This window comes from Dipodomys merriami, unplaced genomic scaffold (genome assembly GCF_024711535.1).
Source record: "Dipodomys merriami isolate MVZ:Mamm:240054 unplaced genomic scaffold, mDipMer1.0.p SCAF_17, whole genome shotgun sequence".
Lineage (NCBI taxonomy): Eukaryota > Metazoa > Chordata > Mammalia > Rodentia > Heteromyidae > Dipodomys > Dipodomys merriami.
Genome location: NW_027203048.1, coordinates 22,685,083 through 22,710,419, shown reverse-complemented (window position 1 = coordinate 22,710,419; position 25,337 = coordinate 22,685,083). Strand labels below are relative to the sequence as shown.

General features: G+C 47.0%; 2 protein-coding genes across 3 annotated transcripts in view; one reads left to right on the top strand and one right to left on the bottom strand.

Moving 5' to 3' along the window:
* Positions 1-373: 373 nt before the first annotated feature.
* Abcg8 (ATP binding cassette subfamily G member 8) lies at positions 374-23,126 on the bottom strand. 2 transcript variants are annotated; one of them, XM_070025494.1, is made up of 13 exons: positions 22,979-23,126; positions 15,925-16,029; positions 14,045-14,201; positions 10,815-11,053; positions 10,344-10,476; positions 9,972-10,241; positions 7,735-7,897; positions 7,579-7,656; positions 6,131-6,330; positions 5,248-5,324; positions 4,136-4,403; positions 2,961-3,088; positions 374-2,873 (listed from the first exon to the last, which is right to left on the bottom strand). In XM_070025494.1, exons 1-13 carry the CDS (start codon positions 23,039-23,041, stop codon positions 2,736-2,738), a joined length of 2,019 nt encoding a protein of 672 aa, XP_069881595.1. In that variant the 5' UTR covers positions 23,042-23,126; the 3' UTR covers positions 374-2,735. The 2 variants fall into 2 exon arrangements, with proteins under 2 accessions (XP_069881595.1, XP_069881596.1); XM_070025495.1 differs by having other exon boundaries at positions 15,925-16,026.
* A 166-nt stretch (positions 23,127-23,292) lies between these two features.
* The window catches only part of Abcg5 (ATP binding cassette subfamily G member 5), a 29,779-nt gene continuing 27,734 nt past the window's right edge, over positions 23,293-25,337 (top strand). The window contains exons 1-2 of the mRNA XM_070025005.1: positions 23,293-23,568; positions 24,139-24,260. Of these exons, the coding sequence (XP_069881106.1) occupies positions 23,420-23,568; positions 24,139-24,260 (271 nt within the window). The 5' untranslated portion in view covers positions 23,293-23,419. The remainder of the gene's footprint in view (positions 23,569-24,138; positions 24,261-25,337) is intronic.

The window sequence follows — 25,337 nt, the reverse complement described above, 5'->3', positions numbered from 1 at the left end:
GGAGACTTCCTTGCATGCTTGTCTCCACACAGGATTCAGAGATGGAGATACGATTATATTCCCTTACCCTGGCTCAGGACAGTGGGCTGAGGTCCAAGTCAAAACACTTGTCTACATTAGAAAAGCTGTCACAAGGGAGTGATGGAGCAGGACTTCAAAGTTCCAAAATGGAGTCCATCTTGGCTATTTGTTTCTGTCAGAAAGAGGAGGAGGTGCTGGACGTGTTGTGAAAGTCAGACATCAGTCTGAGTCCGCACGAGTAGAACTTACAGAAATACTTGGGTATCTTATTGGAGTGTTTTTGTTGTTATTTTGTTTGTTTAGCAAGAAACAGAGATGTTTATTTTTTAGTGGTTTAGAGACATAAGAATACTTCCAACATAAGAATACTTCCAATTCACCAAAAGACAAGATAGAAAAAGCAATAAATGTGAGCCCTATCACCTCAAAAGTGTTTCAGGTTGGTATTGTTCTAATTATTAACTGCTAGCGCCACACGTGCTGCTGTTCCCAGCTTCCAGCAGGAAATGAGCCGGTCTCCATCTTCCTGCTTGCCTCTTCTGCAGAGCCACTTCAGGCAGGGACCCATGACTGGGTGACATAGACACAGGATACTACTATATACCCAGGCCACAGGTGTGTTTGTGTGTGTGTGTGTGTGTGTGTGTGTGTGTGTGGTGTTTAAACATAAGGCCTCACACTTGCTAAGCACCCATTCTACCTGAGTTTTACTCCCTACCCCTAGGCCATTTTTGATAACCAATCAGTTTTTTAATATGGATGGCAAATGATTTGAGATTTGAATTCCCTAGATCAGACTATTTGTGAAAGAAGATGTCTTTCGGGCCAGATCATTGTATGTGTTTTCCATGTAAACAGATCAGCCAGCAGCATGCCCTGTGCCCTGTTCACTTCTCAAAGGCTGTGGGATGCTCTAGGCTTCAGGGATTGTTCAGCCAGGGAAAAGCATGCCCCAGCTATGCCTAAATGGTAAAGTGACTAGTCTGAATCTAGGTAGAACCCTTGACTCCAGGTCTATTAACACTTGGATTTGGCAGAAATTTCAATATCTCTGCTGTGAGCTGTTTAATCTGAGATCAAGAGATTTGGGGGGAAAAAATGGGGAAAAAGCAAATACAGGATCTACTTCTACAGACTGGCTTAACCCAGGGCAAGATTATGTCCTCAATAATCTTTCTAGGAACAACAGCAGTATTAAAAAAAATCATATCAAGAAATATTTGCATCAATATAGGTAATTACTTTTGGTTTAATTAAAAGTCCCCCATCAATAGCATAACTTGAAACTGGAGAGCTTAAAATGCAAATTTCAAAATCGTTTCCAGCTAAGATCTACAAGCCATACCCTCCAGCCAAATCCAGCCAGCTGCATGTCATTCTGCTCACAGCTACAGCACCTACACTTTAGTATTGTCTGGGGCTGTCTTCATGTCCTAAGAGCAGAAGAGCAGAACTAGGATGGGGACTCGAAGACTTGAAACATTTACTACCCAACCCTTCACAGGAAAAGTCTACAACCCATGTGTTTAGGAGTAGCAAGTAAATTCTACCCTCTGCATTGTGGAGTAAGGCACACTGGGCCATACATGGGCTCTAGAGCCCTGGCCTTTCTCTTCCCTGGCCTCACTTGCTCAGAATCCACTAGTCAAGTCATTGTTCTTCCCCTGTAGCTGGAATAACAAGATGTGCCATCACAAATGGCCATTGGTTGAGATGGAATCTTGTGCACTTTTATACCCCTGGTCTCTAACCTGATCCCCTGGTGGCTCCAGCTATGATTGCGTGTTTGAACTACCACTACCAGCTCTCATTTCTAGACCTATCCTCAGTTTCTAGGGTGATAGCTGCCTTTCAGGTTTCGCCTACTTCTAACTCCTGAAAGACCACAAAGGCTTTTCTGAGCCCCTTATCACTCCACTACACAGTAGCTATGTACCCTTGGCAAGGTGAATTTGTGCCTCTGTATCCCCACCTATAAAATGGGACACCCTTACTGCAAAGGGTTATCTTGATAATAAATGATGGTATCCACATTAACTTATTTTGCATCTGATCTGCCATGGAGCCAGATGCTCAATCAATTTTTCAATTGGTCACATTAGCTCTTGGAGACCCTGACTCGGCACAAATGGAAGACACCACATCTCTACTAGGTCACTTGTTTTCTTGCAGGGCTGAGGATCGAGCAGGCTCTGGTATAGGTTAGGCACATGTTCTACCACAAGTTACACCCTCGGGCCTGATTTAAGTCACTATATTGAGAATGGCATTAACTCACCGTCTGGGGAAAGTATAAAGGATGAGGCTAAACATTTTGCTAGCTATTACATTGTTCTCTCTGGGTTCTAGCAATTCCGGAGGAGCCCAGCTACTGGATTCATGCTTAACATGCTTTCATCCTATCCTGTGATGCCTTTTTAAAGACATTTCCAAAGGAAATAAATTATCAATGTTGTAGATGCCACCAAGTTCCTGTTTTCTCCTTCCCCACCTTCAAAGCTCTGGCCAGTGATCACAATTTCCCTTTTAACTGTCTTTATTCTACTGCCATCCTGTGGCTGACCTGTGCCACTGCAGCACCATGGGGCATATGTCATTGAGTGTCTGGATCCTCATTGTCCTAATTGTCACCAGGAAGGGGCTTCTTGAGAGGCAGGGAGTGCAATCAAGAAGCTGCTCAAGTCCCAACCAGTGCACAGGAGCCTGGGTATGCATCACCAGTCTTGACTTGACTTCTGTTTGATGAATCTCAAGGACATATAGTACAGGAACAGGAAGCCACTGCTGATGCCCATGACAATGATGTAGATGATGTGGAGCGGGTATGAGTTCAGGTCCATGGCGTTGAGCATCTGGAGACACAGACATCCAGTGAGCTCATGAGCAAGGCATCCAGTTGATTGTTCCTTAATTTAGAACCCAAGGCCTTTGCTACTTACTGTATCTCCTGGGACAGTGAAGGTGGCATTGCCGACTAGCATGATGATAGGGCGCCTACTAAACTCAATTTTCATCAGCCCTGAGAAACACCACCGGAGGAAGGACACCTTGGAAATCCACGCAGGCGCTGAGGACAGCAAGAGCCACATTGTTCCCAGGGTTTCGGCTGGCTGCTGTGTGTGTGGTACCTCTGAGGGAGGGCTACGCTAGCTCTAGCCCAGGAGAGAGGCCTAAAGGGCATTGGAGTGGTGGCAGGGGGAGGGTGAGAAACAGTTTCACCCACACGTGAAATCTAGCAATTCTAGAAAGTCATTAGCTGGGTCTCCTGCAGGTTCTCAGCTTCACAGAGCATTCAGCAGCCCCACACCAGAGATGACTTGGGTCGACCCTGACTCTGAAGCATTGTGGAGTGATAGAGATTGCATAAGCCTTGCTGAACTATTAAAAAGGGGGTGGGGGGAGCTAGGCACCAGTGGCTTATGTCTGCTGTAATCCTAGCTACTCAAGAAGCTGAGATCCTGAGATCTGAGGATTGAGGTTCAAAGCCAGCCCTGGCAGGAAAGTCCATGCGACACTTAGCACCAATGAACTACCAAATAAATAAAAATCTGGAAGTGGAGCTATGGCTTAAGTGGTAGCGCTCTAGCCTTGAGCAAAGAAGCTCAGGAACAGCACTGGGGTCCTAAGTTTAAGGTCCAGTAGTGGCATGCACACACACACACACACACACACACACACACACACACACACACACACACACACACACAGCCTGGCAGAAGACAGGATAGGAAAGTGAGGAAAGGTTTCCATGGAGCGTACAATGGGCTGGAGGTGGCAGAATTGCTCAGGAGGGGCAGCAGGGAGCAGGCAAAGCTTGCCCTGCATGGGTGAATCCTGTCCATAATCCAGGGTCCAATGATGACTTTCATGTGGAGATTCAGCCAAGGGGATGCAGTCAGGGTGACTTAGCATCTGCGAGGGCTTTGAGGAGGGGATCACCTGTCTCCTCTAATAGAACCATGCCCATGGCCTGCAGGATAAAAGGCATCTGTTTGCCAGCCTTGGGGGCCTAGGGGTCTAAATGATCAACATCTACCTCAAAGGAAAGCAGCCTCCACTAGCCACATGAAGAGGATCCTAGATGCTTAGCCAGGAGAGGCAGAGAAATCCTCACCTATCCACAGATTGTCCAGGTTGATCATGAAGCCCCCGGTGAGGTAGAAGGAGTTATAGAGAGCGTTGCAGAAGAAGGAGGACATGTGGAAGGTGGGCAGCATGGCGGCAGCAGCCAGAGCCATGGTCCTGCAGCAGAAGACCACCAGCCACACCAGTACAAAGTGCAGCAGGAAGGGCTCAATGCCTGGCCGCAGGTTGGTCAGCCAGTAGATGATCATCCCGTAGATGCTGATATAGGCGCAGTGCTCAGGCAGCTCCCCTAGGATCTGCAAAATTACAGGCCTTGGGTCCACGGCCTTCATTTGTCAATATTTTACCACATACAAGCCAGGTGCTGGTGTCTCATGCTTGTGATCCTAACTACTCAGGTAGTTGAGATCTGAGGATAAAGATTCAAGGCCAGCCCACACAAGAAAGACTCTTATCTACAGTTCACTAACAAAAGCCACACATGGAGGTATGGCTCAAATGGTAGAGCACCAGCCTTGAGTGAAACAGGCAATGAAGAGCATGAAGCCCCAAGTTCAAGCCCCAATACAGGCATATGCACAAAAATAAATAACATCGAATGTTCACGTGTTCCACCAACACAATGCCAGCATTCCTTCCTGGTGCACACTGGCCGCTGTAGGAGGATGCTGAGGTCCGGCAGGTGAGGCCCTTCTCCCTGCACCCCAGAGGGCAGCCTAGGGCTGTTTCCACAGGATGGGAGCTGGTATCTACTCTCCTAAGACCTGATGTCAGGTCCCCCCACTCCTCACCCCTGCCCAGATCTAGTTAGTTGTGTGGCCGTAGGAACTTCGCTCAGAGCTTCCTCTTTCTGGCAGCCTGACCTGTTCCAGGGCTCTGGAGAGGTAAAGGTTGCTAAGCCAATCCTATCTCTTCCTTTTCAGGTCCCTGCTCACCAGAAAAATATCACTCCTGGTTCATAGGCCAGGCCTTTGGGTGACTGTTAAAAGACTATCAAGTCGTTGAGATTTTCCTAAAGAATGCTATCTCTGTAATTGCCAAGCATGTACGGCCTGGGGTTTCCACCACTTTCCTGCAGTATTTTGGCACAGCTGTACAGCTTTCTTCACCTAACGTGTGCTTTCCACCCTGGCCAGTCACCTTGGCAAAGAAGTAGGGGCCAGTGGTGTACAGCCCATCCTCCATCTCATGGTACAGCATGGCCCTCTCCGAGTGACCTGGAAAGGAGAAAGGGGAAGGGAACGATGACTCGGTCATCTACGTTTTCTGATTTGGCTTCTTCTTTATAAGCACTCTAAGTATACCGCTTAAACTTCTTAAGTTTGTGTGTGTGTGTGTGTGTGTGTGTGTGTGTGTGTGTGTGTGTGTGTGTGTGTGTGTGTGTGTGTGTGTATGTGTGTGTGTGTGTGTGTGTTGTTCATTTATGTGTGTTTGTATGTGTGTGCTGGTCCTGGGGCTTGAACTCAGGGTCTTGGCACTGTTTCTGAGCATTTTTTTTACTCAAGGCTAGAGCTCTAACTCTTAAGCCCACAGCTCCTTTTGGCTTTTTTTTTTCTGTTATTGTTTTGTTTGTTTATTGGAGGTAAGAGTCTCATGGACTTTCCTGCCAGGGCTAATTAAACTGCGATCCTCAGATCTCAGCCTACTGAGCAGGTAGGATTAGACTTGAGCCCCTGGCGCTCAGCTCTTAAGTTGTATTTGTTTTTTAACCAGGCACAGTGAAGCCACCCTGCTGCAGAGGCTGTGGGAAGTCTAGACTTTGGGAAAGGCTCTGTGGCTTGTGCATGGCTGTCAAGTACAAATCCTGCGAAGAGACTAACAGCTAAGACTCCATAATTTGCCTTCATTAGCATATTAATATGCAAACTTAAAAAAACAATAGCTGTCATTTATTTTACAATCACAATGATATTATTCTGTAAAGCTATTGTCCCCAGGTGCTCAGAGATGCACAGAGGTTGATCTTGGTGCCAGATACCCCCTGTCCTGGAGCCCCACGGCCATGAGAGCAGGTGACACTCACATTTGGAGGTGACACCCAGAATCACATTGAAAGGGACAAGCGCTCCGATCATGAACAAGAGGGCTGTTGTGTCCATGAAGGAAAGCTTGGTAGCCCCGTGACCATAGTAGAGGAAGCCGATGATGAGAGCCAGCAGGCAGGCCTCTGCTCCGTGGATGAGGAGAGTTGGCAAGTCTCGGAAGTCATTGGAAAGCTGACGGCTTAAAACAACAAAAGAAACACAAAACACAAAAAGACGTCAGAAGAGCAACATACCCCAGCCCTGTGAGCAGGTGATCGCCTGAAGTCTCTTTAGAATGGGGTTGGTCACACCTACTTCACAGGAACACTGAGGATCCCATCCGAAAATGGATGAAAGTTTCTGTACACAGTAGATAATAAATGAATCATGATGACTTTGTACAAAGGTACAGGATCTTACCATATAGTCCTGGCTGACCTGCCTGAACTCAAAAATCTTTGTCTCAGCCTCTCCTGTGTTGGAATTACAGGCATAACTACCATATCTGGCCAATGATTATTACTTTTTTCATCAGTGTGTCAGCCTGACAATTCTTAGAGAAATTGTGCTGAGAGAAAAAAATCAATCAGATCCACAAAGTACAGTCGAGATGTTTGCCACAGCATTGCGTATTTCGTAGCAAAGACTCCCAAACAAATAAACGTCCACAGACTGGAATGGTAAAGGGCTGTGGCTAATGTTGAATGCTGGGAGGGGAGTGGTGGGGGTGGAGTAGGGCGGAGTCCTAACCAGGTAAGGGGCCAGGCTCAATCATATTTTTGAAGTAGATGACTGAATAATATGCAGAATAGGATCCAACCTGTGTATTAAAATGTTTCTGTCCGTGGAAATCACTAAAAAGACACAGGTCTGACATGAGAGCCTGGTTTCTTCAGAGGCTGGTGTGACAGGAATTCCTCCATTTCTAGTTTAAATTCTCTTGTATTATCTCCCTTTTTCACAATGACTTTAGGCTATTTCCAAGATCATTAGCCAGTAAGGCTATTTTAATTTTGTTTAGAGAATAAAAGTAGCAGGCTTGCTCTGTGTCTCCTGAGGGTCAGGCTGCTTCTGAGGATTCTGGTTTGCAAACAATTCTACCTGTCTTCCTCCTTCAAACAGACACCCTCCCTCACCCTCTATCAACACTGGGCTCAAACTCAGCATCTTTCACTCTCCTTTAACTTTTTGCTCAAGGCTGGCACTGTACCACTTGAGCCACAACTCCACTTCTGGCTTTTTGCTTGTTCATTGAAGGCAAGAGGCTTAGAAACTTGCCTGCCCGGGGTTGGCTTCAAAACATGATCCTCAGATCTCAGCCCCCGGAGTAGCTGGGATTACAGGTGTGATCCACTGGCACCTAAGTCTCAAATTCTCTTTTAATAGAAAAAACTTAATCTGGTATTTAGTGAGGTTTGTGGGACAGGGACAAGGGAGAAACAATTACCGGATCAGGGTGGCAAATTGGTGTACAGCTCCAGATGGCTGAGGAGGTGAGCAGTCCGCGTCCTGTGGCAGGGTTGGGCTGATGGAGAAATACGTGGCTTAATGGCCAGGATCTGCTGAAGAAGGCTTCCCGGCCTGAGCCACGATCCCACCGTACCTCACAGCACGGGTGTCCACATCCAGCTCCCTCAAATCCGCTTTCCATACAAAGTCATCAAAGCCGCGTACTTTTTCTAGAAACAAGGCCGCTAGCGACTGAGCTTTCTCCATGGTGGCGACTTCCTGCTCTCGGCTGTGTCTGTCAATGCTGGTCAAGTCCACTATAAGCAGAGAATTCCAAGCCAGGTGTAACGCACCCTGGCCTGGGTCAGTTTCCTGGAGCTCCAGGACATTCCCCCCGTGGTTATGAAGCCAGAGACAGAGCAGAGAGCTGGCTACAACCTTGTCAGACTTGAAGTCATCTGCAGAGGTCTACAGCGGATGGACATGGATGGATCACGAAGTGATCAACAGTAGAGACCCTCGTTCCAGCTCCCCAACCCCACCCTGGCTCATTACAGAGAGAACCCAGGATAAAAAACCCTGACTCTATGGGCTGGGAATGTGGCTTCGTGGTAGAGTGCTTGCCTAGCATGCATGAAGCCCTGGGTGTGATTCTTCAGTACCACATAAGCAGAAAAAGCCAGAAGCAGTGCTGTGGCTCAAGTGGTAGAATGCTAGCCTTGAGCAAAAAAGTCCAGGGACAGTAATCAGGCCCTGAGCTCAAGCCCCATGACTGACAGTTCATTATGCACCTCAAGTAAGAATCATGTCTATGAGGGGCCTTCATAGACTACCATTTGTTTCCACTGTGCATGGCTACAGCTCCAAACACCAGATCTTTGTGGCAAACCAAGCTATATGTGACTCCTGCACCCCAGACCTGCCCCAGGATTTATAGGCAAGAGCTCATACTGCCCCCAAAGAATATCACAACAACAAAAAAGCTGGTTTGAGATCATTGTGGGCATTTGGCTTCTGATAGTGCCTGTCCAGGCTTTCTTCAAATCTCTCCTTCATTGGCCAGGTTGGCAGGTGTCCTCTGTTCCCTTATCTGAGGATGCTGGCCGAGAATGACACAATGGCGGGAAGCCAGAATGGCATGCGCATAGAGGTAGAACTCCTTAAGAGTTCACCAAGGCTATGCAGAGGAAGGGCAGAGGTGGGGCCTGAGAGGAGCAGCCCATCCTTCAGGGGAGCAGTGGAGTGTGACTGAGGATGCTGCAGAAGCAGGAGTCACACACACCCGTGGAGTCCCAGTTCTGTGTCCCCCAGAAAGCATGCTATAGCAGGCAAAGTGTTGAGCTCTTCCAGCTCCAGTCTCCCATCTGCATAGATGGAGATGACCTTGGCCTGGCAGAGGAGTTGGGGGGTCAACAGGGAGCTTAGGACTTCAAGCCCTGATGTATGTCTTTAAGGAAATCTTTAGATTTATTGATGCATGCATGCATGCTGGTACTGAGGCTTGAACTCAGAGCCTTTCACTCTTACTTGGCTTTTCCACTCAGTCCTCACACTCTATCACTTGAGCTACACTTCTACTTCTGGCTTTTTGTTAGATAATGGGAGATAAGAGTCTCATAGACCTTTCAGTCTGGTTCCAAACCATGAACCTCAGATCTCAGCTTCCTTTAGTAGCTAAGATTACAGGCATGAACCACCAGCACCCAGCTTCAGATTTATTGGTGAGCTGCTGCCTACACTTTACCATCCTGGGAAGAGCCTGAGGTTCCAGCCACAGCTGGTCAACAGCTTAGTAGTCATGCTGTTCTATGCTGCTATAGTCCCCATGGGTACTACCCAGGAGGTGCCCTGAAAAAGCCACTGTTCTCTGGCAATGAAGGAAGTGGCTCATGTGACCCTGAGTTTAATATCCTAAGCTCTCAGGGCCCTAGAGAAAGCCAGTCTGGAGAGCAGAGCAATTCTCATGCCTCAGGATTCATTGGGAAAAGCCAACATAAAGACCCTGGGCTGTCCCTGCCCTGGGTCTGTCCATCCTGCCACACCTGACAACTCCCTGCTAGGAACCATCTTCAGATTTCCCTGGTGTCTGGCACACTTTAAACATCCTGTTTCCTACAGAGTCTGAACAATTATAACAAGGGACCCAAGCCCTGCTCCATTCCGTGTCTGTTCCTACCCTGTTGGGCCCAGAGGATGGGCTTTGTCAGAAGCTGCGTTTTCCTCAATTGACCTCATTCTCCATCCTGCTCTGCCCAGCATCTCTTTGCTGTTGTCTCTTGAATCTTTCCATCAAGTGTTCTTTTTTTGGGGGGGAGGGAGGGAGGGAGGATTATTATGGGGTGGTGGTGGTGATGTGTACCAGGCCACTGGATGCTGGCCTGGCTGGCTCACCATAGAAGTCGGCAGGGTTGCTGTAGCGGGGACAGGGGTAGCCGATGGCTGTGAAATACTGGATCATGTGCTGCGCGGGCCCCAGGTAGACGGTGGTGCCTGATGTCATCAGGAGAACCAAGTCAAACAGCCTGAAGATGTCGGAGCGGGGCTGGTGGACGGAGATGAGCACCAGCCTGTTGCCTTTGGCCAGCCGGGATAAGGTTTTCACCAGGTTGTGGGCGGTGAAGCTGTCGAGGCCGGAGGTGGGCTCGTCCAGCATGAGGATGCCTTCCCAACACAGAGGAAGGGGCCGGGTGACGGGGCCGGCCTGAGCCAGGCAGCCGCTCATCTCAGGCCCCTCTCAGGCCCCCTTCCACTTCCAGACCTCACCTGGGTTCCACAGAAGCTGCACCCCGATGCTCACCCTCCGGCGCTCACCCCCAGACACCCCACGCACATACATGTTGCCCACGCGGGTGTCGGCACAGGGCCTCAGCCGCAGCTCTGCAATCACGTCCTCCACCTGGGGACACAGGAGAGGCCCAAAGTCGTGAGACCCCAGGGGCTGCAACTCCGCTGGGGTCTCAGCATGCAGGAAGAAGGCGGCCCCAGCATTTGACTTCCCTGGTTCAGTTCGTGTCCACCCTACCCTGTGTCTGTGCCCAGCTTCTGAGCAGATCACTATGCAGGCCACAGACCTCCTGCCCACGGGAGTTCCAGCAAACACGCTCACAAATCCACACACACTCATCACACGTTTGATAAGTACCCCAAAAGAAACCCACTGGGGCAAGATAGTTTCCCGGATGCTGAGTGGTGGTGTTCAGACTCAGCCTACCCACCACCAAGTCCGTTAGTTACCCTTTTGTCACGCTGGGCCTGGGAGAAGGTCCTGGGCAGCCGCATCTGGGCCACAAAGGCCAAGGTCTCCCTGACTGTCAGATTGGGGAGCAGCTGGTCATGCTGGCGCACGTGGGCCACGCTCTTCCGCACCAGCTGACGCGTGCTGGGCTTCCCATTGATCCAGATTTGGCCCGACTTCATCTTGCCACCATGGTCTCGGCCTGTGATCACGTCTAGCAATGAGGCTCTCCCACAGCCTGCAAAGGCCCAGAGACATGGCTGAGGACACAGCTGCGTCAGGGCCAACTCAGCAGCCCGCACTCCTAGTCTATTCTCCAGCATCCGGACTGCTCTATCTTTGCACAAAGGACCAAGCCTTGGGGACCATAGACTGTTCCTAAGATCCTACCCAGCATGTGGAGCTTCAGGTCTTTTGTCTAAAGCCAACTTGTGCCTGTTGGGGGCTTGAGAACTCATTGATACACTTCAGGCCAAGTCAACCATAGGCTGCAGGGCGGTAGAAGGATGGAGGCCTGACTGCCACACATCTTTTGTGCCTGGAGGGCTTGTTCCCTCCCCTGCCCCCCAACCACCCCAGCAGCAAGCCCTGGGCTGATAGCATTGTGAAGTTTTGCCTCTATTTGCCACAAAGGTGCCAGAAACTTCTCATCATCCATCTTCAGAAAGCTGGCTTTGTGGGAACAACTAATTTGGAACAGACATAGGGTGTCTTTTAAAAATGCAAGAACCTATTTTGTGAAATAAGGAAGAAAAACCAACAATGAGATGTAGAAATGATTTTTTTAAAAGCACAAGGGACACATGGATTCTAGGTTCTGAATGTACCTACATCTTTTCTCTTATTTTTAGCAGTAGTACCTTTTATTTTCCTTTTTACTTAAAGGAAGAACAATCCTTGATGCTCAAATTAACACCACCCGCTATTTCTGAATGATGTATCAGTTACTACTGATTTGCATCATACAGAATCTAGTTTCCAAAAGTATTCCATAAGCCTCCTTCTTCAACAGCCATCCCAACTGAGAATGTGAGTTGGGCTCAAGCTTTGAGAACTCTGGAATGGGGAAAAAGATCCGTCCAAGTGAGGTGTTAGCTTCTTTTCCATGAATATCAAACCTTTTTTAGGAGGATTTGTTTACTTTTTTGTTCTTTTGATAACAATAGACATGTGATAAGTTCTCCTGGCCACCGCCAATTGCAAAATCCAGAAGTCATGTGATCCTCCTGCTTAACTGCCCAGAGGCTCGGAGTAAAAGCAGTCTTACACCTTGCCATCTGGGTGCACCTCATATAGGCCTCCTGTGAATTAAGGGGCAGCAAAATTGCCAGGAAAGGGAACCAGGGTTGAGAGACCTCAGCCCTGTTACCTACTCAGCCTCAGACATTGGTTCCGGTCTCTGAGTATGTGGGGGACTTTGCCAACATCTTCTACCACCATGGGATTCCATGTGGGAAGGGTACATTTCTGAAGCAAAGCTTTTGAGATGTATGGGTAGACTTTCCAGCAGAGGGTGGGTGTCTAATGCATTTAGAAGATTTGGAACCCAGAAACAAAGTCCATAGGTATTCAAGGCCTTTATAAAGTAGCTGGCATTTCTCCATCAGTAAATTCATTCCTCAGAAAACAGTTTTCGCATTGTTGATTCTCTACACAAGAAGCTACATTTTATTTAAAAATATGGCAAGTCTCTCTCTCTCTCTCTCTCTCTAGTAAAAGTCATATGAAGTATAATGGGGAAACTATTCTGAGAAACCGTTCTAATAATTTTGATCAAGTAAACATGAAGGTGAAGCCAAGCCTCACTGAACCAGAATATTATTCAATATAATTCCTGTTCAGGCTCTCTGAACTCCACTTTCCTTAATCACAAATCAGGGCTATTATTGCCTAGAGAATCTTATATACCAGTAATCAGCATGCTGACTCTTACTAAAAGCCCATGTGTTCCCTAGATGGTAAGGTAAATTCAAGAAGAAAAGGCAGATTTTTAAAAAAGCTACCAGAAGCTGTAACTCAAATAACACTGCCCTCCTTCTTTTTTTTTTATCTTGTTTAGATCAGAATTGCAGAGATAGTGGGAGGGACTTAATGAGTGTGCATGTTGTCTCAGTTACAAAGTACATTTACACATCCTAACTCATGTGATCTTTGGCTAGACAACAAGCAACTTCTCTATCAGAGGAGTGTAAAAGTTGGGCAGATGTTCAAAATATTGAGTAACCTCTGTCTTTGGAAATGATTAATTAAAAAGTAGAAAGTGCTTTCTCTTAACACTGCAGAAGTGTGTCCCAGGAAGAAACACTGGATCTGAGTATCAAGAGATCAAGTTCACGCTCTAGATCGACTTTAAATGTGTGTCCTTAAGAGAGTCACTTGACATCTTTGGATTTAGTGTCTTCATCTATTTAAATGAAAGGGAATGTTGTATGCACATGTGCATGTGCAAAAGAACACACTGGAAGTATCAAAAAATAGATTATTTGAAAATTTTCCTCTAAAAATGCTTCCCAACTGTTGGGATGGAGGTATGGCTCAAGTAGAGGAGCACTCACTAGCAAGTGCAAGGCACTGAGTTCAAACACCAGTTACTACCAGATCGGTAGGCAGGTAGGTAGGTAAATAGATAGATGATAGATAGACAGATTGACCGATCAGTTGATTTCCATACTGGTATGCAGAGATGTAGAACTCTGTCCTTCAAGTTCCCCATTAGCTGTATTGTTCTATAGTTTAAAATTTAGCCTGCACAGGTGACTGAAATGCTCCAAGGTTTAAGGCCAGTTCTATGCTGGTGGCTGAAAGTTGTACTCTGGTATGGAGGGGGAGAGCTGTGGCGGGGCTTTGCCTAGTCATTGTCTGACCATGACCTGACTCTGGCTGTGGAGGGAATGTCCTGAGAGGGTGCCCTTGTGGCTGGTGGAGGCTCTGGAGAGAACATTATGTCCCGAAGCTGCAGCCACAGCATCTGTCTTTGGTTAATATCTGCCCTGAGACAAGATCATCAGTCAGCTTCAGGTGAACAAGAGACACTTGTGATCACCTCCATAGCAACAGCTGTGAGCCAGTGAACAGAAGGGCTGGCCCTGGAGCCCAGGTCTCTCTAACCTGTGCCTGTGCCCTCAGCCACTCTGCCACATTGGTGTACTAGATGGTAGAGTTCTATAAGCAGCATCCATGTGTCCAAAGGAGCGAGAAGCCACGGCCCCACCATTTGCCTTCATGGTACCTGAGCTCCCTATGATGGCCAGCATCTGTCCACTTCTCACTTTGAAGCTCAGGTTCTGGATGCCCAGCTCACAAGAGTCTTTTCTCTTTTGAGATAGCCAAGGTATCTTGAACTGAGCCAGCTGCTCAAACCAAGGCACCTGGGAGGCCATGTCCACCTGTAGGGAAAGGTACCAGAGAGTTCTTCAGAGAGCTGAATAGCTAAGAGGGAGTCAGAAGCTCATGTTCAACTTCCCTGTGCTCTGTGTGGCCCTTCCCATAGGAGATATCCCTCTGTGGGTATGCTCAGGCATACCTCTACCCAGATTCTACTAGCACAGAGGTGGGACCCCACCCTGTTGAGAAACTGCTGTTTCTAGCCTAGATTGGAAGGAGATGGGAGAGCATGTAGAATAAGGGAAAATAAAATAACTTCTCAGGTGATTACGATGTGCAAGACATTGTGTCCATTGCTTCCATCATTAGCCCTTTCAGTTGTCACTGCAAATTTGTACCATAGGTGTTACTGTAATGTCTTACAGATGAGGTTCAGAGCAGTGAAGTAATTTACTTGAGCTTACACAGATAATAAGTGGCAGCAAAGAGAAGGATTAGGTTGTTCTAACATACCCACAGGTGTGAGTGAGTGGGCCAGATTGGGACCTCTCTGGCTCCATCCAGGGCCTTACCTAGGGAGCATGTGCGTTCTGCCTTGGGAAAGGGGAGTAATAAGGGTTGTTGAATGTGATGCAAGTGTTTCTGAAAACTCCTGAAAGGCCAGTGGTTGTCCGGGCAGTTGTTCAGGGTGTCTTATTAGCTTCAAGGACAGCACATTTATCAATATAAATATAGATACATTGCTGGGTGCCGGTGGCTCATGCCTGTAATCCTAGCTACTCAGGAGGCTGAGATCTGAGGATCACGGTTCAAAGCCAGCCCGGGGCAGGAAAATCCATGAGACTCTTATTTCCAATAAACCACTAGAAAACCGGAAGTGGCACTGTGGCTCAAGCGGTAGAGCGCTCCCCTTGAGCTGAAGAGCACATTGACAGTGCCCAAGGCCAGAGTTCAAGCCCCACGACCAACCAAAAATAAATAAATAAATATAGATACATGGAGATACATAAATGCATTAAATCTAAATAAAGTCTATACTTTGATTTCTTTTTAGATCATATAGATCATATAGATCTAACTTTTGTCAAATAAAATGTATGAAGTTTAGTTATTAGAATTGTATCTCCTTCCTTCCATCTTTCTTTTCCTTGCTACCTTCCTTCATTCTTCCCTTCTTCATTACCTTTCTTCTTTTTTTTGTGCCAGTACTAGGGCTTGAACTCAGGGTCTTGCATTCTCATTCAGGTTTTTTTTTTTTTTTTTTTTTTTTTGCTCATGAATGGTACACTACCACTTGAACAATGCCAGCTGGTTAATGGGAGGTAAGAGTCCCACAGCTTTCTGCCTGGGCTTGCTTTGAACATCAATCCTCAGATCTCAGCCTCCCAAGTAGCTAAGATTACAAGCATGAGCCAGAAGTGCCTAGCCCATTGCTAATTTCCTAATGTGGGTAATTATTCTCTGCTATACAAACTATTAACCTTAGAGGAAACTGAGTAAAGGGTCTATGGGAACACTATTATTTTTGTAACTTTGTCAAAATTATTTCAAACTCTGGAGTTCCAAAGACTACTCCGATGGGCTCTCACACTTGGTTTCCATAAGGAGCCTGAGGCCTCTCCATGCCTCTCCAGCTGTGTGTGCACTGGTGAGGAAGGGATATCTCTGTGAGGCTTGTACTTGACACACGAAGCCTGCACCCTCCATCCCAGGGCAGGATAGATAGTCTGTGGGCGGTGCTCACACTCCTTCTCGAGGAATTCTTGTGAGCATGTAGGCCCCTACCTGGTAGGTGAGGTCTCTGACCTCCAGCGTGTTGGACTGGCCACTGTAGGTGAAGTACAGGCTGTTGTCACTTTCAGAGGAGAACAAGCTATCCTGGAGGACCTGCTGGGAGACATGGCAGGTGAAACCACTGAGGATGCAGGCAAAGAAGGAAGGAGACCCCAGAAGAGAGAGCGGTGGCTGATTATCTGGTTGAGATCCCAGGTTGGCAGGAGATGGGCTGGAGCAGGGCCGTGAGGAAATGGGAGCGGTGAGAAGGGCACATCTACCCCTCCCTCAGGAGATGTTGGGATTCTCCTAGGACAGCTCCATCCCTGGAGAATCCTGGCTCAGGGCCTGTGGGCCAGAACCCAAGCAGCTTAGGATGAGTGACATCCAGATTCCACATGGGAAGAGCTGAGTGGGAAGACCTAAGCTGCGAGCAGGTAAACGTAACCTTCAACTTCCCCATTCCATCAAATGGCTTAATAATATCTCCTAATGCCAAATAGACATTGCACATGAAAGGGGAACAGCTAGCAGCAAGTTAATACTCAGCCTGTCAAGATGCCTTTCCAAGGAGAGTTGTATCTGATTGTGTTTGTTGGTAGGTTGGTCGGTCCTGGGGCTTGGATTCAGGGCCTGGGTGCTGTCCCTGAGCCTGTTTGTGCTCAAGGCTCTACCACTTGGGCCAGAGTACTGCTTCAGGCTTTTTCTGAGTAGTTCATTGGAGGTAAGAGTCTCTGGACTTTCCTGCCTGGGCTTGCTTTGAACCATGATTCTCAGATCTCAGTCTCTTGAATAGCTTAGATTACAGGCATGAGCCACCAGAGCCTGGCTTGTAGCTAACTTTTAAAAAATATATATTTTTATTATTATCTTTAAGTAGTTGTACAAAAGAGTTGCCATTTAACCAAACAGTTTATGAATACACTATCTCCTCAACATTATTGCCCTTTTTAACATTCTCATCCATCCCTCCCCCCCCACCTCTTCTCTCACTCTGCTTAATTTTGTAGGACATACATTGGATTCTTATAGGCATTTTCCCTTATCTGATGTTAATGAGGAATTTTGTGCAACAGAGATATTGAAGACACCTTGGGCCAGTTCAGAGGCAATCTCTATTCTCAACTCCACCACATTATCACTACCATCACCAACACCATCACCACAACTGTCACTGTCACCATCACCATAGTGGTATATTTGTGCATTTTATTTAATATCTAATTTTTACATTGTACATAATTATAGGTACAAAGCAATCATTTTATATATAATCTGAACATATAGATGCTTAATATATCATCTATAACATAAATATAATATACAGCATATTATATAATAATGATTAAATGAAGCTAATTATTACTCTTTTTTTGTTGGTCATGGGGCTTGAACTCTGGGTTTGGGCACTGTCCCTGTGCTCTTCAGCTCAAGGCTAGCACTCCACCACTTGAACCACAGAACCACTTCCAGGTTTCTGGTGGTTAATTGGAGATAAAAGTCTCACAGACTTTTTTGCCTGGCTGGCTTTGAACTGCAATCTTCAGATCTCAACCTCTTGAGTAGCTAGGATTACAGGCGTGAGCCAGCGGCATCCAGCCTAATTATTACTTTTATTGCCCTAATCATTTCTTTGTATTGGGAACCTCTGAACTCTTCTCTCCTGGCTCTTTATAACTATGCCCTAGACTGTTGTAAACTATGGACACCTTGCTGTACTGTAGAACGATAGAACTTATTTCTCCTATCTACATTTTGATGCCCAATATCTGACCTCCTTTCATGCCCTTTCCTCCTCATTTTCCTTACCTGTAGTGACCACTAGAGAACAGTGGTCACTACAGGTAAGGAAGTGGCAGAATCTTTGTTTTTAGTTTTTGCAGAGTTAAAGATCAAACCCATGGCCTTGCTCATGCTAGGCAAGCACTCTAGCTCTGAGCTACATCCAGGCCCCAGTGATATATTTGAAATTTGACACATTTATGTTTCATAGTAGGTAACTTGGAGTGGTATTAACTGCCAACATATCTGGTGGTTCTTCAGTCAAGCAGGCAACCAACACTGACTTGAGAGCCTACAGCTGCAGCTCAGAGTCTGTGATGCAACAGTGAAAAAGACTATCTTTGAGAAAGCTTAAATTTTAGTAAGACAGGCATTAGGACAGCATAAGAGTGCTCATAGTAAGCATCTGGGGCTACACAATACCCATGTGTACACTGATCCATGTATGGTTTAGAGGGAAAATAACATCCAACATCTCTGCACCAATGGTTCAGGAAGAGAGCCTTGGAAAGAACATTCCAGATTTTTTGGGGGGAAGGGGGTGGTTAGAGGCAGTTAAATACAGATGATCATCTGTCTCCAATGAGCAACCAGTAGAGCTCTAGAGAGTGTAGAAAAACAGCATACTAAAGCTACTTACATGGTTGAATGTTGGAACCATCACCAAAATTTTCCAGTGAAGTGAACATTTATCCAAAAGAGCACAGATTAGGATACAGTAAAGCCACTAGCACAACCATGTTCACTGTAGCATTATTTACCATAGCCAAAATATGGAATCAGCCCAGATGCCCCTCAATGGATGAATTGGTCAAAAAAATGTAGTATAGTATATGTATAAAATAGAATTCTTCTCATCTATCAGAAAGAATGATATTGTACCAATTATAAGGAAATGGGAAGACTTGGAAAAAATTACATTAAATGAAGTAAGTCAGACCCAGGGAAACACAGGTTGCTTAGTTTCCCTCATTTGTGGTAGCTAGAATATGCCTATAAATCTACAAGAAACCATACTAAATGGTAAGAAAGGGGATACTGAAGTATAATAGACTCTATGGAGAACACTAACAGTGTAATTCTTTAGAAATATTAAACTAAAACTCAACAAAACATCAAGGCACTGGTGGCTCATGCCTGTAATCCTAGCTACTCAGGAGGCTGAAATCTGAGGATTGCAATACAAAAGCCAGCCAGCCCCGGCAAGAAATTCCGTGAGACTCTTATCTCCAGCAAACCACCAGAAAACTGAAAGTGATGCTGTGGCTCAAGTGGTAGAGCACTAGCCTTGAGCTGAAGAGCTGAGGGACAGCGCCCAGGCCCAGAGTTCAAGTCCCACGACAGACACAAACAAATAAACAAACAAAAACAAAAAACAAAACCCTCAACAAAATAAGTACCAGGAAATGAGTCCTTGAGGGGGAAGGAGGGCAAGAGGAGAGAGTTAGAACAGAAGAGAATTCAGGCAAGTGTTCATCGCATATAACACAGAATTGAGAAAAACAAGGGAAGGAGTAGGTCAAAGCGGGGTGAAGATGTTGATGGATGACACATATTAAGATACATTTTATACATAAGTTGCTTTGCTAAATGGCAAAAAATGAATACATATCCTAAAAATTAAAAAAGCTGAGTGAAGAGGTGCGGTGGGAGGGAAGGGTGAGAATGTTGATGACGCTGATCAAGACACACTCTATTTATAAACCGCTTTGTTGAATGGCAACACCTATGTGCCACTACTTGAAGATAATAAAAATATTCGAAAAATATTGTGTAGTGAAAATATAGAGAAGCCAACCCTTAGTTCAGGAGAGGAATTATCTCTGAGGAAGAGAGATGGGGAGGAGAGTAGGTGGAGTGAGGATGAGCAGGCTTAAAGCTATGGGGAATTAGTGGTGAGCACATGGGAGATGGGAATAAACGGATTGGTTTGAAATATTTCACAATATGTTTTCAGTGTGAGAGGGTAAACGTATGAATAGAGCAACAGAGGTTTCCTCCCACGCGGATGTCCATGTGCTAATACTCCAAAGCAACATGGGAGAGTGAGGGCAACGGAGGTGAGAGGATCTGTGCCCTCTGAGATGGAGACCAGAGTCCCTGTCGGGGGATCAAGGCTCTGTACCTGCTGGATTCTGGGTTAGCCCTGTGACTCTCTTCTCACCACTTCCCTCCCTACCACACATTTGACCTAGTTTTTCCAGTTCATTGTGTTAAACTACAGAAATGCTATCAAAAGTTCAAGGATTCACTTAATATGCATCCTCTCCTCTCTTCTCTTTTCTCTGTCTCACTGGCTCTCTGTCTCTGACTCACTGTCTGTCTGTCTGTCTGTCTGTCTGTCTGCCTATCTGTCTCTGTCTGTCTGTCTGTCTGTCTGTCTGTCTGTCTCTCTCTCTCTCTCTCTCTCTCTCTCTCTCTCTCTCTCTCTCTCTCTCTCTCTTTCTCTCTGTAGTACTTTGGTTCAAAATTAGGGGATCATGCTTGTTGGGCAAGTACTTTACCATGACCCCCAGCCCCATTTGCTTTAGTTTGCTTTTCAAATTGAGTCTTGAGTTTATGCCTGAGCCTGGCCAGGGACTGTAAATTCTCCTTTCTCTCTGCCTCCCAAGTATCTGGGATTACAGATTGTGCCACCTAGGCCCAGCCATGCCTTACTGTTTTTAAAGCAAGCATCTAAGTCAATTGGCATCAGATATGAATTAACTTCCTTTGGCTGGCCCAAACCCAGATTGGATGACAGACAGAATGTTGCACTGAGGAAGGAAGTCCCAACGTTGGGAGTTCAGAGTCCCATGTGCAAATGACCTCAAGCCCAGCTGACCTCTAGTTCATTGCTTTGAGTCGGGGAGGGCATTGCGGCATAGGGATAGAGTGCCAAGAAGGAAGACAGGTAAAAAGTTGAGAGGTTCCTGACTCCTTGCTCCAGTGCTCACTCCAGTCTCTCCCCGCTGGACCCCAACTGCCATAGGACTGGTTTTCAGGTTGCTACATGGGGAGCTCGGCTTTAGGAGGAAAAAAAAATTCCTGCCTGGATTGGGGACCACTTCTGTTTCATTTAAAAGTATTTCCCTTGGCTCCCAGGATAGATTTGTTAGACTCTTCCTGAGGTTTTGACACACTCCCTGTATTTTTCAAATACTTAAATATCTATTCCGCTGACATTTTAATCAGTATGAATGTCAGAACATCATTTGAATTTCTGACAGGTGACACCCAAAAAAGCAAAAGCAGTTTTATTTGTAGGTAACCAGCTCAGCTCCTGCTGGGCTACATTGTAATTTCTCCTTGTATTAACTTCTGATCAAATTCCTGAGTCAGAGCAAAGGCAAGAAGGCAATCAGAGAGCACAGAGCACAAGTAGCTTGTTCTGAGATGAGGAGCTTGTGCTTGGAGAGAGAATGGCTGTGCTGGGCACTTGTGGCTGACAGGGATAATGCAGGCTTTGTTCCTGGCTGAGGGGACACTTCTGGACCTTTACTGAGATACTCCGACCAGGCCCCATGTAACTCAGCTCTGAAGCTCAGGCCTCTCTTGTCCTCCGCTGAGCCTACCCTTATCCAGAGTGAGAGGAGTCTGTGGCCCACTGGGCCCCTGGCTCTCTAAGTACCCAAGGCCAGAGTCCTGTGCAACTGCCTCCCAGGGCTGGTATTCAGATTCTCCCAGACCCAGCTTCTAGAGCCCTGATTGATAATCAACAAACGACATCTGTCTGTGGTGGGCCTGGTCTAAATGTGGGTGGGCTGGGGTGATCACAGGACTGTGTGACTTTCTTGCAGAGTAGATGGAGTGGAATGGAGGGCAGGCAGGGATGGGGACAGGTTATGGCATTGCCTAGACGCTGGCTCCCTTATGCCATCTGCTGTCTCATGCTATCAGTTTCTAACTGCTACCAAGAAGCTTTCGATTTTCTGCATTTATACCTATGTGCCAGTGGGGGCAGTGATCAAGGTCAAAAGAGAGAAATTGTTTTATTTAATGGTGCTTCGTTTGTTAAATAGCTTGTGTTTCTCTGTGTGTGCGTGTGCGCGTGCATGCACACTCGCACACGCATCAGTTACTTACTGGGGCTTGAATTCAAGGCCTTGTATTTTTACTTGCCTTTGTTGCTCAAGGCTGGGACTCTACCACTTGAGCCACACTTTCAACTAAGATCCTCAGGTCTCAGCCTCCTGAGAGGCTAGGATCATGGAGCAAGCCACCAGCGCCTGGCTGTTTGATAGCTTTTAAACATCTAGATATAGGTTAATTGGCCCATAACTTTTACTTCCAAGCCCTGCAAATGTTAGGGCAGAGCACTGGTCCCCAGAGCAGCAGAAAGATGCAGGGTCTATTTGTATTTGAGGATGTGGGGTTTGGATAGTTCTTTGCCCTAAGCTGTGGTAGTAATTTTCAGGGCAGAAAGTACCCCCCAAATCCACCACTGACTTCCTATCTTATTCAGCGTTTGAGCACTGCCCTTCTGGTTGATGGGGTCATTCTCCACAGAGTTGGGTCTAGAGAGCACAACTCGTCATTGCTGTGGCTGTAAAACTGGCTAGGAATTGTGGATCCTTTGGGCCTGTCTGGTTTAATCAAGGTCAGTCCACAGGTCTGTGGCTTTTCTGTTGGGTGGGGACTTGTCTCTGGCTGTGGTGCCCTTGGATTTCTTCTCTTCCTCCTCCCACAATAGGTAAAGACAGAAAAGTGGGGCGGAGTGAAGCAGAGATGGAATTCTGCTTCCTTTCCATCTTCCAATGTGGCCTCCTGTTTCAAGCCCTGCCCACAGCCCAGTCAAAGGACATTTATTAAGCAGATGAGGGAGAATGTCTTGTACCTCCACCTGCTGGCCACTTGACTTCTGTCTCTTCCTTCCAGCTCTCTCCCAGATCTGAGGACTTGCTTGCCTCACATTTTGACATTCCCACAAGTCATTGGCCATCCTGTCACATTCATCATTTTACTCCCACTGAGATTCTTGGCCCTCCAGATGAGTCTCTAGTGTGTGAGAATATATTTCTGTGATGGAATTTCATTTGGAAAAATCAAATGGGCTCAAATCACCCATAAGAAAGTACCTCCTATCCAAGGAGCATTGCCTGAGGCAGAAAATGACCTCAAAGACCTCTTGGTGCCGAACCTGCTCTTTGCAACCCTCTGATGCCCAGGAAATGGAGGCTTGCAGCCACATCCACACTGCCTGTGGCTCAGGCAGTCAATTAGGACCACCAAAAGCTCCTGGGGAGGGGCAAGAAAGGTCGTTTCTCCCCACCCACCAGGACTGAGGCATGTGGGGGTCACTCACCGAAGCATCTTGGGCAGAATCCCCATTCCACAGCTCAGTCTGCACTGGGATCTTCTCAGCCATGGGGGCCCACACAGTTTGCACCCCTCAGCTGTATTCCTGTGGACCTCAGCTTGCTGCCCAACAGCCAGGTTCTCTCCCTACTTCTTAGAGCTGAACCAGCAGAGCCCTTCCGCTCTCTCCCAGCCTCTCTCCCAGCATTCCTCTCTGGCAAGCCCTCCCACAAACACGTGGAATGTTCTGCCCTCTGCTAAGATAAGGACGCTCTGTCTAAAGGTACATCAGATAATGGCACCTGCGGCCAAGTCCCTGTCCTGTTGCCTCCCAAGGAACTTCAGGGCCGGGCAAGGGAACAGGAGGGGCACTCTGCCACTCAGCTGAAGCCACTCCAGGGAGGGTCAGGCCACCAGAAAATCCACCTGCCTTTGCTGTCTGTTGGCCATGAGTGAGCTCCCCTTTCTGACCCCAGCTGGGGCCAATGCATTCCAAGTAAACAGAACTTCCCAGAGCTCCCTTCAGGAGGTTCCTGAAGCCGCTGTCCCGGAGCCTCGGCACAGTCTAGGCGTCCTCCACGTCTCCTACAGCATCAGGTAAGGTGTGAACACACAGCCCGGCCTGGGCTCCTGCCCCTACTCTGCCTCTCTCCACTAAGGGGACCATGGAGGGGGTGGGGAAGGTTTTGTGCTGCCTCTTTAGTAGATAGGGTGGTGAGAGAAGGGGAAGGGCTGCCACTGGGATATGAGGAACAACTGCGTAAGGCCCATCCTCTTGTCAGGGCAGGGCCTGCACATAAAAACCGTGTCTGGTCTCTGGCCCATGTCCTCTTACCTCTTTCCATCGCTCACACTCCTTCTCTGGCTTGTCCATACTTCCCTGTGTGGATGGAGAGGGCACAGGGGACCCTGACACCTGGTGGAATGAAACCTTGGGTAGGAATCAACATTCCTATGTAGCATCTTCCAACCAGGTAGAGAACTTTCATTCAGGGCAGCTGCTGGCTGGCACTTTCCTGATACCAGTAGCCACTGCCCAACCAGGTTGACAGAGGCTGACACAGAGGCTGAAATACAGTTGGGAACCTGTCCAGAGCAGAGTAGGGACCAGGACTGGGGACAGTCCTTCCAGGACTCCGTGATGCCTTTGTGGGGTTTTCTTTAAAGCAATCGTGTCGGGCCCTGGTGGAATACCAGATCCTGTTGGCAGCGGTGGACTAGGCAGATCCTCAAGGACATCTCCTTGTACATCGAGAGTGGGCAGATAATGTGCATCCTAGGGAGCTCAGGTAAGTTTGTAAGCAGTTCCCTATTCTCAGTAAGGGCTTGGACAAAGGCTTTGACTTGATTTAAGTGCCACATTGGAGAAATTTGTGTATGGTGTATGGTAGTAGGGATCAAACTCAGGGCCTCCTGCATGCTAAGCAAAAGCTCTATTGAGTTACATCCCCAGCCCTGCAGGTTAATTTGTATTTCCAAGTATAGAAAGAGCCCTGGAACCGTGGCTAGCACATATAGTCACCCAGTGAACAATTTCCTAATTTCCTCCTCCCCAGAGATTGGCAAAAATAAAAGCCCTCTTAAATGGCATATTTGATTTACTGTTACTGTTTTTATTCCTTTATGATGTACTTCAAATGTATAATCAAGAAGAGAGAGAATAAGTGAGGTGTAATAGTTCATACCTGGGAGGCAAAGTATGGGAAGATCACAGTAGAAGGTCAGAATGGGCAAAAACTTTGTGAGACTTCCCTCCCCCCCCCCATCATCTCAACTAACAAAAATGAGTGTGATGGTTCACTTTATCATCTCATCTCAAAAGAAGGATCATAATGTGGGCTGGCTCCATTTAAATGTTTAAATGTAAGACCTACTTTTAAAAAAAAAGCACAAAAAGAGGCTGGGGTGTGATTTAATTAATAATCAGGCCTTATCAAGTCTTCATATATCTGCTTCAGGTCTTTTTATTTTCAAGCATTCCAGATTACAATTAGGCCACAATGTGCCTATTCCTCCTGTCATCTACTCCTCTTTTCCAGGAGTCACCATATTTGAGTCTGAATTATATGTGTCTTTGCACCAGGCAATCATGGTGCCCCTGTGGTATTGTTACTTTTGGTGAAGCTGTTTCTTATGGGAGGACAATTTTCCTATGAGGGCCACAGCTGTGACTCTGCAGAGTCGCACCAACAATGCCAAGTGCTGGGGGATGGGCACACTGGTCCTGAAGAGGGGGTCCACCCTGGTATCTTCAGATGAAGGATTCTGACAAACTGGCTTCACAGAAGCCTCGGTTGAGCAACGGCTTGTAAATAGTTGACAGCCGCTACCACTGTCCCCTTGCATTCATCTCTTAAGATCAGGAT